Below are 14,920 nucleotides of genomic sequence, written 5' to 3' on the forward strand. Positions count from 1 at the left end.
TATTTCTATTAACTAATATGTTAACTATGTTTTAAGTTATGATGTTATTTATATCATGAATAATGAGATTTCTGTTCTATCTTTGTTCTAACTGGTGAAACAAAATCAGCTGCACTGCAGAGAAGCTGCATGACTTCAGCAGACCGGGAGTGTGTGGTTTGGACAACTCTGGCAACTCCTGCTACTTAAATGTTGTGTTACAGTGTCTGTGTTCCACCGTGCCCCTTGTGGAGCACCTCCTTAATAAGGACACTCACAAAGAGCTGGCGAGGTAAGAACACCCTCCCTCTCTCTTTCTGAATGCTGAAAGTCATGTTTTACCAGTAGTTTAAATTCTGTTCATGCAGGTCTACGTGCCGAGTGGCTGAGGTGTTTGTCCGCCTGTTGGAGGAGATGTGGCTGGGAAGGAGCTCCAGTTGTGCGCCTGTGGAGGCCAGGTCTGTGCTATGCTCCATCCTCCCCCAGTTCAACAACTATTCCCAGCAAGACGCACAGGAACTGCTGCTCTTTTTCCTCAATGCACTCCACGATGACCTCAAAAAGGTGCAGTGACCTGTACGGCACTCTCCTCATACACTCTCTGGCCAATCACTACACTTACACAAAGTAAATCTGTACGTTGTGTATGTTTAAAAGGTCGGAAAGCACAAGACACACTCCTCAATACAACAGCCAAGACAAGACCAGAATAGAAACTGTGCCTCTGCAGTGGGAGACTCCACCATTGTCTCACATCTTTTTGAGAGCCAGCTGAGCTACAGGACCCTCTGTATGCACTGTGATCACCAGGCACACAGCACACAGACCTTCACAGTACTATCCTTACCAATTCCAGCAAGCATCAATAAGTGCTCCATTCAGGTATCTTTAAACAGCTGCAGATGCTTGCAGCTCCCATCTTGCACCCCTAAAAACCACCCAGATTGCATGCCTGTCAGTTCTTTAGATACTGGTAGTCTTGGTCCCATGTGCTGTGTTTTCTCACCTTTTTGCAGGATTGCCTGTCACTTTTCTTTGAGCAGACTAACCTGACTGGGGCAGAGAAGATGCTGTGTTCAGTGTGTGGGCTGAGGAGAGAAACTGCAGTTATCACGTCTTTGGACAACCCCCCTGAGATCCTTGTGTTGCACCTGAAACGGTGGGTAAAAATAAGTAACATTTTAGAGTTGGGGTTTGTGTTTAACTGGTGGACTGTTATTATTGTGATTAAGTGCATACCATTTAAAACTATCACTTACAAAGGGTTAGTTAGTACCTGGCCATCTTCATCGGCAGATTAAACTTTGTCAAGAAAAGTCGATGCTCAAATTGAATCATTTCTTGTCTTCAGTGTATGACTTCCTGCTACATGTCATCAAATTATCAGTAAAAAAAGAGCATCTTCATCACCCAACAACATTTCTGTGAGCAGAAACAAAATAGATAGACTCATAGACCATAAATAAATAAAAATCTAATTTGATATTTTAATTAATGGACATTTTACTTACCTGTTAGTTCAAATGATAGTCCATAAAATGTGAAGTACACAAACTAACAGTACCTTAAGCCTGTATTAACACAGAGCAACAGGTGGTCTACTATAAATAATGATCATATGAATGCATTAATCCTGCACTCAGATGCACCAACACAAGCTATGCATTCTATTATGAAGTACTAAATACCCTGGAGATACTGGGGAGCTAATGTTCCAGTGTAATGAGCTGTTCAACAATAACATCTTCTTAAATCAATGTGATCTTTGTCTCCACTGCAGGTTTGGCTGTAAGGGGAAGAACCAGGTGAAACTGAGGACTAACATCATGTTCTCCATGAGGCTCGATCTCACCCCGTTTCTCTCTGGCTCAGTACAGAATACCTCATACTCTTCATACCGCCTGTATGCAGTTGTGGTGAGTAAATGCACAAATATATATCAAGCACCACTTGATAAAATTGTTGAATCACATTAAGGTAAAAAAAATGACTGAACAAACCAGCCACATACGTTTGCTGTTTATCAAAGTTTTAATTTTTTTTTTATAACCTCAGTTTAGATTTCTGTAGGAATCATGTACTACCATACATAATTCTCTTTTATCTTAATGTATTTTGATGATGGGATTTTGCCAGAGTTTGGCTGCTGCAGCTACATCGTATCTTCTTTACAATCCAAATCATGGCTTCACAAGTGATGCTGTGCTTTGAACATAATTTTGGGAAGACGGCCCGATTTCATTTTTTAATATGATAGTTATACACAAAGGGCAAAGTGGCTAAAATGTGAAGAAATTAAAACTACACAGTATATATTATTTGTATTTCCCTCTCTAGAACCACATAGGTCACCTGAACATGGGTCACTATACGGCTCTGTGCCACAGCGCTCTGACCAAGACATGGCACTGTTTTGATGACTCGACGGTCAGGGAGGTACAGGACAACTTTGTGCAATCTTCAAATGCCTACATGCTGCTCTACACCCGCAAGCCTTTCCAAAAGCCAAAGATTAATGGACTCTGAACTCAGCAATTAGCAGGTCAAGTCTATTTCTGGACTTTTTCAACTTCCTGTCCATTTCCTCTCATCCCCACCATCTTTATTAGTGCAGATTTGGTTCCTCATCAGTAGACCTGCACTCAGACCACAGGCTCATTGCAGTGTGGGTTTCTCCTTACCTTCAAATAAATTTAAAGGCATAGCACTGAATTGTGGACTACTATTATGGCCAAATGTCTGTGTAATGTTCGTCCACTGTATCTCATAAATGCAAAAATTAAGGGATGGGCCAGGGCTTCCTTCAGTAGCAAAAATGAACATGTTTGCTGATAGTATCTTGAGTTTTTCATTCACACACACAAACACTAATTTGAAGCCATTTTAATAAATAATCATATGAGCAGTTTGAGGTTAATATAATCGTTATGTCTCAAACATTTATTAGAGCAATAGGAAGTAAAATCAATGTGTATAAGTAAAAAGAAAGCAGATTATGATCTCATGCTAGGCAATAAAACTACTCAGGAAGTAGAGAGTCAAATCCTGCCACGTCAGATCCCTGGTCCATTCAGAAAAATATCAGGATACTGTGTGCTTGCTGTTGTCAGTCAGTTGGTCATTCAGGCAGAAAATATTGATACTAATGCACTCATGAAAGCAAATAAGGTCAATGTCTCATGTCTTCATATTCATATTCTCCCAGGTCAGTAGGGAAATGAAATAATCAGATAAATCAAAATTTCATCCTCCCAGAGACATAAACAGCATCACTGGTATAAGTTGAGGAAGATGCAACATTTTTACCTCTAAATAGTTTTTGTGAATATAATAATATAGAGCTAAGTATGTTTAACAGAGAAGAAATTTTACAATAATCTTTATAGAAGCAGGTAGGTTTTTCTGTCACTGGCTGGACCGAGCACGACAGACAAGATCTCAGCATCAGTATAGTTTTAAAGCATTCTGAGTCGAGTATGAATGTCTTCTATTAAACAGTGTGCTCTACATAAACAACTTAAATGGACTGCATATTGTTTAAGTGCAACAATGTGGCTAGGATGAACAAGCAACAATCAATTCACTCCTGTCTGTAAGAAGAATGCAAAATTCAACACTCAAGACTCTTCCATCCCCTTAAAGGTCATCAAAAGGTTAAGGATTAAACCCCTTAATCACATGGTTTATCTTTGTGAATATGATGATGCTATGATGGCTGCTACTTTCAAGAAAAAATATTTTGGTCACGTAGATAAACACCTTGCCCTCGGGTATTTACACTTGTGAATGTGTAACGTCAGCATTGCTAAGTATGGACATGCCATCTAACTGTTTAACCCTGGTGCATAAACAGTACGGGAAAGCTGATGGTCAGTTCTGCGAGACGGCCTTCAATGCTGAGCGCAATGCAAATGAGAGTGAAGAGCATCTGAGAACCAGCTGTCAGCCCTGCAACACAACCATTAATGTACAGAAGTCATAAAGGAGAATCTGTTTAGTCTCTATATGATTAGTAATAAAAACAGATGGCATTTTATAACAGATAGAGGGTCCTCTAGTAGCTGAAGCACTGCACAGTGTGCCCGCACCACCCTCCAATCTGCAACAGGTGGGATCTCATAGCTGCTTGCTCGAGAACATCCTCCCTTGCACACGTGACTTGTTAACCTGCAACTACTGAGTGCACCAGATCCTCAGAGCTGTGATTTTAAACAAGAAAAAAAAAAAAGAAGAAAGAAACGACCTCTAGGCTTGAGCGCTGCTGCTCAGGTGTGATGTAGTGTTCTCTCCTCATGTCTGGCAGCTCCATCACAGGGAGGAGTAAAATAGGATGTAGGCCGCAGAGGACTTGACAGATGAGGTGGAGATTTCAGTCACCTCGTGATCATCAAACTTGTACCAGTGCTGTTTAAGTGCATTCTTACAGTAGGCTGTGTAATGGCCACCATCTAAGCCCCCATAGTGGTTCTGGCAGTGGAAATAAAGAAAGTTAAGTTTGTTTGAATAATTTGTTAATAATAAATTACTACATCAAACCATCTTCATCTTGCTATCAAGTCAGCAAAACATTGGTGTGCTTATTGTAACAGCTTAACCATTAGAACTAATGTGTTATGGCATAGCAACAGTAATAAGAGCATATTGCAGTGTGTTGTGTGCTGTCTGCCTTTCATTGTGTGTATTCTTAAGTATATTCCTCTAATTATTTTTACATTTTATTTCATAAACCATTTTAATTAACAATGTACTACTTAAACATACCGTTAGTAAAAATACACTTTCAAAGAGAATACATTTCACTTCTACTCACAGAAACTCCATAAAGACTATATCTCTTTAGGTTGCTTTTTGGTCCAATGACATACTGGGCCAGGTCCAGTCCATCTAGAGGGAAGTCTACAGATGTCTGTAGCTTCTGTTTCCATCTACCCTCATAGGAGAATCTGCAGAAATTATATGCAATGAACAAAAAAAGTGTCAATTTGTTAATACTGAGAAAATGGGCAAAAATTTAAGACCAGAAGAAAAGTTTTGTTTACCAACAGTGCAAGTCAGTGATAATGACAGTACAAAAATGTTTTACTCAAAGGCTAGGAATTTTACGGACCGTTTTAAATGCACCAGCAGAATGGGTGGGACTTTCCAGATCTCCAGTTTCTTGGTGGAATCTCTGTGGGCCTTGCAGTGTCTGCAGAACACCTTGTTGTTGTCTGTCAGCCTCTCTTCCTTGGAGAAAAGCCTGAGACAATCCTGCAGAAGCCATAAACATTTGAGTCAAGTAACCCAAAGCAAAACAAGATTACATTGTATATAAATTCATTTTACAGTAAAAACTCAGCATGCAGTTAAGATTGCGTATTATGTGTGGGTCAAGACAACTCAGCTTTAATGGTGGTTAAAGTCTGCATTAGTGTGGCCTTTTCAGGTGAAAATACTGTGTAAGTGTGTACTTTACTGGCCTCACGTTAAATCTAATCATAACTTTAACCATGAATCTGATGTATTCCATATCTCCCTCAACCATGCTGGTGTGCGATTCCTCTGGTGGCATTATGCAATATTTTTTGTCAGTTAGTAGGTTTATGGAAAATTATCAGAAGGGCTCACTGAGTCATGTACAGAATGACTAAATCTGTCTGGGTGTACTGACTAATACACAAGATGCTGAAGGCTGAAAGGACATGTTTTTAAAACCACTTTGATCAGCACCTTTCTGAAAAGCTTAAAGATTTATCAGCAACTGTTAAAAAGAGAAATCTCCTGACACCGGCTTTAATGTTGAATGTTTGACTGACCTGCAGGGAGCACTTGCTGGTGGAGGCCAGAGGAAGAGACAGGTACATGAAAGTCTCAAATGTTCGTGACTTGCAGTGGCAGGTCAGACACTGCACAGTGGACTTGAATTGCCCCTGGAACAGAGCTACAATGATGGACTCATTCAGCAGCTTGTGTTTGCTCCAGGCCAGATCAGCTGCCTTCTGATCAACCAGGTGGTCGTTTTCCTCCTCCTTATACCGCTTCCTGTTGTCTGCCTGACACCAGACACGAGAAAAACAACATGAAGGTACACAAGTTCAACTGCAGTTGTAGGTGTTGTGCAAATCCTCCTTTTTGATTTCATTAAAGCAAAATGTTTAATGGCAGATACAGAATATGCTGATCAGAGTAATAATATTGCATTCAGCACTAAAAAAAAAACCAAAATTCAACGTATTCAACACTTATCTAATCTCGTTCAGCTTCATTAGCATGCAGTTCAGCCAGTTCACTCTCAGTATGATAGGCAGGAGGACATGATTGGCAGGCTAACACTTGCTAATTAATATCACATTAATTAGTCTGACTGAATTATCATTATCATTAGCTGGGAGAGACAAAGTGGACTGGGACTTGGCCAGCCTGATGGCAGACAGGTCTGAACATCACACAAAAGGGATGCAATGAGATGGGGTGTTTGTCATGAGAAATGCACAACCTTGGCACCTTTAAAGCTAAAGGCTTGTTTGATAAGTAAAATGGGGTGGGTGTATTACTTCAACTCAACCCCAGGTGGAGACAGTCACCACAGGATCTCCAAGCTGCCTGTTCTTCAAAGAACCATCTTCTATGACAGCTCCACAGCAGCCTTCAATGGCAAAATGTCTTTTGATGTTTTAGCAGGCTTTAAAGAATAAAAATATCCAACTAGGAAATGATCTTTTTCTGTATTTTCAACCAATTCAAGCAGTATTCTACCAATTACTTGATCAATTAACTAAATATACAAGAGAGAAAACAAGACAGGGTATCTTAAAATAAACAACTTATTTGTTTCCTTTTAAGAAGAATCAAAGTTTTTATTGCTTAAATTGCCCTAAATCTTATGGTGTATGATCATAAGACTTATGGACATTTATTTACTATGTTGAAGGGTTGTCCTACGCCTGTTGTCTCTACTCACAGCATTCAAACTAAACTGAATGTACCTGCTCTATTGGTTTGATGCATTTCAGGCTTCAATTGCTGCTTAAAAAAACCTAATTTTGGGATATATTATACATCACTGTGAGGTGAGTAGCTGTGTGTGTGTGTGTGTGTGTGTGTGTGTGTGTGTGTGTGTGTGTGTGTGTGTATTAAACTGGGTATGTGTTGCAGATTTCTGTAATTAAATTCTTCTTAGTCAAAAATAGCATTTCAGATGTCCACATTAGCTTTCTGTTCATGTGTGTTGGGTTTTGAATTTCAGATACTGAAAACATCCACTTCTAATTCCCAGAATGAACATTTTGGACCGTTGTCCATTTGTCAACAGTATAGCACATTGTGTGACAGTGACACAAAACACAGTGAATTGTATATAGTCAAATGGATTGAGTGAAGCTTCAGTGCAACGATTTTAGTAATCAGGTTACTCGGGTTTCTTGAGGCATTGTTTCAGCCCTACAATGAGGCATGTCTTGGATCCACATGCACAGAGGTTCTGACAGAGCATTAGACCAGACAGATGCAGACACACCACACTCACACTGCTGCAGAAGGACAAAGGACACATAGCTATTCACTTACTCTCTAATTTGCCATCGAAATGAAACCCAGTGAAAAAACAGAAAGAAGGAAAGTGATAAAAGACTAAGTTATAATTAACAGGCAAGTGTGCAACAGCATACAGGGAAGGTAGAAGGCAAGCCTTAGAACATCATGGCTTAAAGGAATAATTACTTAATATTTATATATTCTGCAGCTAATTCAGGGTGAGTATACTTGAATTTAAATGTTACCTTTGTTTTTTTGCTCTCAGCATATATTAAACCTTTTTAGGACTGTTTATGCAACATTGGTGGTTATATCCTATAACTGTATGAAACAAGTGTATGCCCTACCTTGTTGAGGTCCTCATGGAGCCCATCCATGAGGAACAGCAGCAGCTCCTGGGAGTCTTGCTGATCATAGCTAGCAAACTGGTCATTGATCTTGCCTATGGTGATCTTAAAGTCCCGTGGGCTGATGCATTTGTACAGACCGGACCACAGGGCCTTCATGATCACACCAAACTCCTCCGCTACCTCACCTTTATGGCCAAGGACGTTGTACCTGTCAGAGGGAGATGACAGACAGCAAGGTAACAGCAACATATTTTAATTAATTTTAGTTAAATTAGCTAAGAATTAATTAAGAGTCCAGGATGATATTAACTTCTTTACAGTAACTACTTCCACTTGGGCCTGACCTGTTGATGTCCTCCAGGTAGCAATTGTTGTTAAAGTAGTCAGCCATTGCAGGAGTTATACACAGACACTGCAAGATGGAGTTCATGTAGCAGGTATTTCCAAGGTTACGAAGGCCAGTCAGGGATACACCGAGACCTCCAAACGAAGGATTCAGGTTGCGAAGTTTAGCAGCTGAAGGGCGCGCAGTCTCCACTTTAGAGACTTTAACACCGATAGGTCTGGAGGACAGAGGAGCAGAATGAGAAAATGCCAGAGCTGTTTTTGCACAGACAGGACTAAAGAAAATGCAATGTTCTATAAATACAAAACAATACAGTGCAGCTTGATTATGTTAAGATGCCAGATATAGGATAATGCTGTTTATGACAGTAACTGGAAAATCCTATAGTTAACAGGATACTAAACTACAGTGTAATCCAAATTTGGCTGAAAAGTGAATGTTTGACACCCAGTTCACATATCACTGTTGTGTTATCAGCACCCAGAACACTTTATATTGCATGATGAGACAGGTTGACAAAGTAAAAATAATACTCATTAAAGAAAGATATAGACTACTCCAAATTTGACCATTAAAAGTACTAACTAGACGTTAGCTATATTTTTGGTCACTCCGTGTATATGTAACTGTTCAGAGAGATAAATCATAGCAAGCACGCTCTGGGCCATCACAAAACATATTTGTGCCTTACTTATTTCCCCTGTTGAAGGGAGGTATCTCAGGAGTAGTAGTAGGGGGAGTGTCCTTCTTCTGGGCCTCCTGTCTCAGGTCCTGGCTGATATCAGGGGAGGAGTAGGAACGTTTCAGTTTAGACTGTTCCTGCTCTCGTTCACGGTTGGCATCTGGCTCAGCTGGTTGTGATGATTTCTGTTTGACCGTTGGCGGTGTGGAGGGTGGCGTCTGGGGAACAGTGACCTCAGGTGGGTACAGGTGTACGCGGTTGGTTGGAGAATGGTAGTATCGGTAGATCCCCGTCACAGTGTCAAGGAACTAGTCATAAGTTGAGACACACACACACACACACACACACACAAAGTATTATTTTTCAATTAAAGTACATGCCAGTGTAGGTTTTTCATCTTCATTAAGTCCAAAGGACATTTTCAGATTTAACCATCGAAATACCTTCATCCAACCGTCTGGAAGGCCTGGTACACTTCTACCCATCTCCTCACTCCTTGCTCTGATCAGTGGTTCCCTCTGAAATAAAACAGACACACAATTCACTAAAGGGTTACCTCCAAAAATAATTAATTCACACTAAAGCAATGCAAGGTTTTTTCGAAGTTTAGTGTAATTGGCTTAGCAATCAGCTTTGTTTTTGTGAGGCAGAACTAATGGAAATCAGTTTGTGGAAATGGAAATATGGGCTCCTGTGTAAATGTGAGAGAGCAAGTGCATAAAAAAAAAAAACCTAAAACCTAATGTATTTTTGGCCCTTCTATAATGTAATTCTGAGGATTATAACTATTAAATATGTTTTGTGTAGGCTCATGTACATGTCAGTTGTGTAGATTATTAGATGCTCTCCACATTAGAACTAGGCCTCACAGGAGCGAAACAGAACTTTAAAATGAATTCATTAATCGGATCTCATTAATTGGATATATGTTTATACTGTGTATGGACACCTGGATTTGTGGTGCTATTGTCCAAGATGTACAATGGATATTAGACACTAGGCTGTAAGATTAGCACTTGATTCCTGTTGTGTGGTGAAGACAGCAGTTGATCCATTGGATGCTTGTTTTGTGACCACTAAAAGCACAAATGTTAAACATGCTTTTAACATTCAGGGAGAGGTGAACTAACACTGACAGAAAATAGGACTCACCTTAATTTCACTAACAGCCTGGTTAGGAGCAGGTGAATCTAGAGACATACTCTTTGAGGGTGTGTCAGTGCTCTGTTCCTTTCCCCTCCGCTCTTTTTCCTCCTGTGTCCTATTCTCTTTGTCTTCCTGCTCTTCTGCCTTTTGCCTTTCTAGTCTCTTTTTCTCCTGATGATTTTTCTCCTCCTCCTCCATCTTTTTCATCTCACTTTCCTCTCTCTCTTGCCTTTCTTTTAACTCCTTTTCTTTCTGTTCCTTCTCCCGCCTCTCCTCCTCTAATTGACGCTCCTGGATGCGTTTTTCCCGCTCTTGCCTGGCTTTCTCCTTCACTGCCACCACCTCAGAATGTATCTGACTTTGCTCTTCTTTTGACAGAGAAGTGTTGGGCATGAAGGGTGGTTTAGCTGAGCGGTCAGGGACAACTGGGCCATTCAAGGTGGAGTCCTTCGCTGACCCGTTCTGGCTTGGCTTGGGCTCATCGGTTACCCGGACAGAGGGTTTCTTAGTACGGTCAAACTGATACAGGAGATCAGGAGGATGAAACATAAGTGATTTTTTAGACACACTGGGAGCCAATGTCTTGTATTCTCCAAAGGTTTAATAGTTAATAGTTAAAGGGTAGATACAATACCTGTGGGAAGGCCCTGGCTGTTGCAGGTGACTGGTTGGATGTGTCTGCTGGAAGGCCCTTATTACTAAGGGGGACAGGGGGATCGACAGTGTCTGGCAACCTGTCTGATATCATGGAGGTTTTAGAAGTGGGGGGTTCTGCTGGTGCAACCCCATTAACCAGCACAGCAGCTGAGGGTTCCTGGGGCTCAAGAGTCACCTCTGGTTCTGATTGAGGTGGGGCTGGAGGCATTGGTTCCTCTAGGGATGGGTAGCTGAAGTTCACTGTTCAATACATCAAAGAAAATATATAAATCTAAGGAAAATTTACTTTTCTAAAAAAGATGAAGATTAAATTATATTAGTATATGAGATTAAGATTACTGTAGGTGCCTTTAATTGATGAAGACAGTCTCCTACTATAATGTGTATGGTTTGCATGTGTGATGGTGATACTCACACTGAGGGATGGTGCTGATGATATTCTGTCTAGGGGGACGAACTTTTGCATTGGTTGTGTACATTGGGTAAAACAACAGCCAGTTCTCGTACCCTCCCTCAAGCACCAGTGGTTCACTGCGAAGGATGGTGATGCTGTCCCACTGTGGAGTGTGTGTGCACATTATTGTACCTCACAGGAAAATTCTACTGTTATTAATTGTAGAGACACATATTAGTAAGAACACAAATGCCAACCCACAAACACAATCACCTTATAGAGGGCATCTTTGAGACTCTGCAGGGTGGTGCCCAGTGCAAGGTCAGTGACAGAACTGAACCAGTCCAGCAAGATGATATAGTCCACAAATCCCCGCCGCTTCCAGTGCTCTTTGGACACATCCGGCAGCTTTGTTTCAATCTGATTCACAGTGATTCTGAAAAGTCAAGACAATTCATTTTAGATGGTCTTGTTGAGAAGCCAAGACTTTTTTCTTTCATTTCTTGACAATTAATGACAATGAGAGAAGGAACAGGGAAATGAGTTTACAAAAGGAAATGACATAACACATTACAAAATTACACATTCAATGTCAGACCGATCAAATGAGAAGGGCTCTTCTCCAAACCCCATTCTCACCCAGGGCTAATGGCCTCTGCAGGCACACTGATGCATGTCTGGGCTGGGACCTGAATGTGAGACTCCTCAAAGTCCCTGTGGCTGCGGACATCCATGACAAGTAGTGTGATCGTCTGGTCCTTCATCATGTGGAAAAGTTTCTCAGCTGTGATCCCACCAGTTGGCGGTGCAGCTATCGGGAAAAGTCATTGAATAAAAACAAGATGGAAAAACGGTTTCAAGAGTGATTTTCATTTCTTGTATTTCCAAAGAACTAGACAGGTTTATCAGACTTTTGTTTCATTCTGCCTACCTTTTGGGGTTGTATTCCTCAGTTCATTCTGCTCTCCTATTACCTGATATACAGACACAAAAATAGATGCTGAAACAATCATGTTAATACAGAAACAATACTGATTTGGCTGATTTCCCTTGGAAGTCCTTATGGAAGAATACAATTATACCAATGTACATCATAAATTTGCTAATAAAGCTTGTGGTGTTGCTGTCATTACTGGTATGATGTAAAAAAATATAAACCTAAAACTGCAGAAATTCAAATAAAATCCAACCATGTTCATATATATTGTAAGGTAGATTCTAATACCTCACAGGGCAGATGAACAAAAGGATCTGAAAGCTTTAAACAGATTAATATTTAGACCTTTAGTTCAAAGTGCACAGAACTATGTTGTAAACGATTTATGAGGCTTAGGCTACTAACTGCAACCTAAACATCCACTCGAAAATGTTATTGTCTGATATAGATCAAGTCTTCTGTGAGGGTGACCCAATTTTTTAATGCATTTACATAATACTGTACTACTTGACTTCTAAATGGCCTAGGCTTGTTACTATAAACTAAATAAGCAAGATCACTGTACTTCATTGAAGTTCAATTAAACCATCCATAAAATTTGTACACAGACTAAAGCAGGTAACACTGGAATCAAGTGACTACCATATGTGGATATGCTCTAACAGGCAGATACCATTACAGTATGTTCATTTTTTGACATTGTTTTACCCTTTTGCTATCCTTCTTGTTTATTAATGATGCTTTTGGAGAGCCTCTGTCATCTTTCTCTGTTATTTCCTCCCTCCTTTTCTTCTCTTCTTGTCTCTCCTTCTCCTCAAGTTTTTTTCGGACCTCAACTTCCTCGTACCTGTGTAAACATATAAAGATTAATTAAGTAAAAAAGAAATATGGGTGCATGTGTTTATGTCCCATTTTGCATTGTATGCATTAACAAGGTGAGTAAAGTTTAGGACAGTTATAACCTCTAACCTGAGTTTAAGGCTTTCCGAGAGCTTCTCAGCTTCCTCAATGGCTTTCTTAAAGCTGGTTGGCCCAAGCATGGTCATGAAATACTCCTTTGTACATTGGAATAGAAGAGAGTTATTGGAAAGAAATAAGTTTAACTCTTGGTACATTTTAGCATGTTTAAAATAAACTCTACTCATTTAGTAATAAAACTAGACTCAAAGAAGTTAAAAATGAACCAGGTATACCGGTTGTTGCTTGAAGTCTGGTCTTTTCTTAATGATGTCATATACTGTTAAATACTTCATGTACAGCACATAAGCTTTCTCCTCATCTCTGCCCAGACGGCACTCCTCTGCCGCCTTAAAGATTTTGCAGGCACTCTGAACATAGCTGCAACACAAACAAGCACAAACAATATCATAGTTCCTCCGTCTCACACTTGAACAATCATATCACTGTGTCATAAGTTATTATAAGCGTTTGTTTATTCTAACTACTGAAAACTAACTGGCAACTAGTCTTCTATTCCTATTCAGTCAGTTTTTAAGCAACACTAGTGAATCAGTGCCAAACACATTCCTCTCAATTCTTTAAGTGTTACTAACATTTTTACACATCTTTGGACTGTTAACGGTTTCATAGACAAAACAAGAAACGTGGTCAGCTCCGGCTCTTCAAAGTTTCACTGTTTTGATTCTTCCATAGACCTCTGAAAGAAACCTGGAAATCAATCAATAACAAAAATAACGAGTGTAGCTGCTGCCCATGAAGCTTGGTGTTACCTTCTGGTGCTCGTCTTGTCCGGTTTAACTTCGGCCTTTTTGTTGAGGTCGCCCAGAGAGGTGGACAGATACAGCTCTTTGACCCCGGTGGACACTGCAGGCATTTTCACGGGTGTGTTCAGGAAAACAGGGGGTTCTGTTCACGCGCTCTGGACATCTCTGGAAAATGTCTGTGACAACAAACTAAAGTCAAAAATACAGGCTGCTCCTAAAACCTAACACACTGCGGTTACCTGCCACACACTCAGCGACAACACACTTTCATGACCCGAGTTCAACTTAGCGTCAACGATAGCTGTCATGTAGCACTGAAAATGATGAGATGTAGGTCTAAAAGCATGACACGCCTTTGATGAATGACACCTGGATCTAGTGTGTCAACATTAGGCAGCTTGTGGTCGCATTTAGCGCAGGGCATGTCAACATCGGCGATACCGTAAAACAGTTTTGGCTTAACGTTAGCCGTCTGATCTGACTGGGTCTGGCTTACGGAGAACAGTTTTGGTTATCCGACGCAAAGCACAGCGCGTTGGCTACTTTAATACAAACACCATCAGATGTCAACTTGGCTCTGTTACCTTTTCAGTTAGCCAGCTAGCTAGGCTAGTTAGCAAGCTAACGCAGGCTCTGAGCTCACGCAGTTAACTAAGCGTTAGGTTAGCTACAGTGAGCTCCTTAAAGACACAGGCTTTACGACTATAATTACAGTCAGCTCTCTCCAGTAATAATGTAGATACATATATAGTGGTCAACTATCCAATTAGATGGCGTTAATTACTTCTGTCTGATCCGTTGCTTACACTTTAGCCACTTTTTTAATAACAGCTGATTCCTTGTTCCGCCTCCTCTTCTTCTTCTGTCATCTTTTTATTGTAGCTGTCATCTTCTGTGTTGCACTACTGCCACCTTTTGGAGCCAATTGTCTACTTCACCGGCCACTTTCTCCAGTAGTGGCACCAGCCGTGGGTTGAAAAGGGGTGGGTTTTTGTTTTTTTTGTTACAGAAAATACTCAAAATGGTTTAAAATGTACCAATGTACGTGCTATAAATAAACACGCTCTGCTGGTAGGCTGCTAAAACTGATTGTTGACATTTCTTGCTCTGACATATAACATTTTCCTTGAACTGTTAGTCTTTGTTAATGTTTATGATGTTTCACTTTGGAAATGAGTAGAAATTTAGCCCAT

The 14,920-nt window shown here is 40.4% G+C and overlaps 1 protein-coding gene across 7 annotated transcripts; it reads right to left on the reverse strand.

The window, feature by feature from the left end:
• Positions 1–2,847: 2,847 nt before the first annotated feature.
• On the reverse strand, positions 2,848–14,678 carry usp8 (ubiquitin specific peptidase 8). Of its 7 annotated transcripts, none has more exons than XM_026320014.2 (20): positions 14,312–14,662; positions 13,734–13,903; positions 13,197–13,341; positions 12,973–13,058; positions 12,712–12,850; positions 11,998–12,040; positions 11,706–11,877; positions 11,340–11,502; positions 11,088–11,229; positions 10,650–10,912; positions 10,022–10,534; positions 9,313–9,387; positions 8,879–9,177; positions 8,186–8,404; positions 7,839–8,049; positions 7,525–7,527; positions 5,775–6,011; positions 5,087–5,229; positions 4,790–4,922; positions 2,848–4,446 (listed from the first exon to the last, which is right to left on the reverse strand). In XM_026320014.2, the coding sequence occupies exons 2-20, from the start codon at positions 13,835–13,837 to the stop codon at positions 4,288–4,290; spliced, it is 3,249 nt and encodes a 1,082-aa protein (XP_026175799.1). In that variant the 5' UTR covers positions 13,838–13,903; positions 14,312–14,662; the 3' UTR covers positions 2,848–4,287. The 7 variants fall into 7 exon arrangements, with proteins under 7 accessions (XP_026175799.1, XP_026175796.1, XP_026175794.1 ...); XM_026320011.1 differs by having other exon boundaries at positions 4,288–4,446; positions 14,534–14,678; XM_026320009.2 differs by having other exon boundaries at positions 4,288–4,446; positions 14,512–14,663.
• Positions 14,679–14,920: the final 242 nt, after the last annotated feature.

This window comes from Mastacembelus armatus, chromosome 3 (genome assembly GCF_900324485.2).
Source record: "Mastacembelus armatus chromosome 3, fMasArm1.2, whole genome shotgun sequence".
Lineage (NCBI taxonomy): Eukaryota > Metazoa > Chordata > Actinopteri > Synbranchiformes > Mastacembelidae > Mastacembelus > Mastacembelus armatus.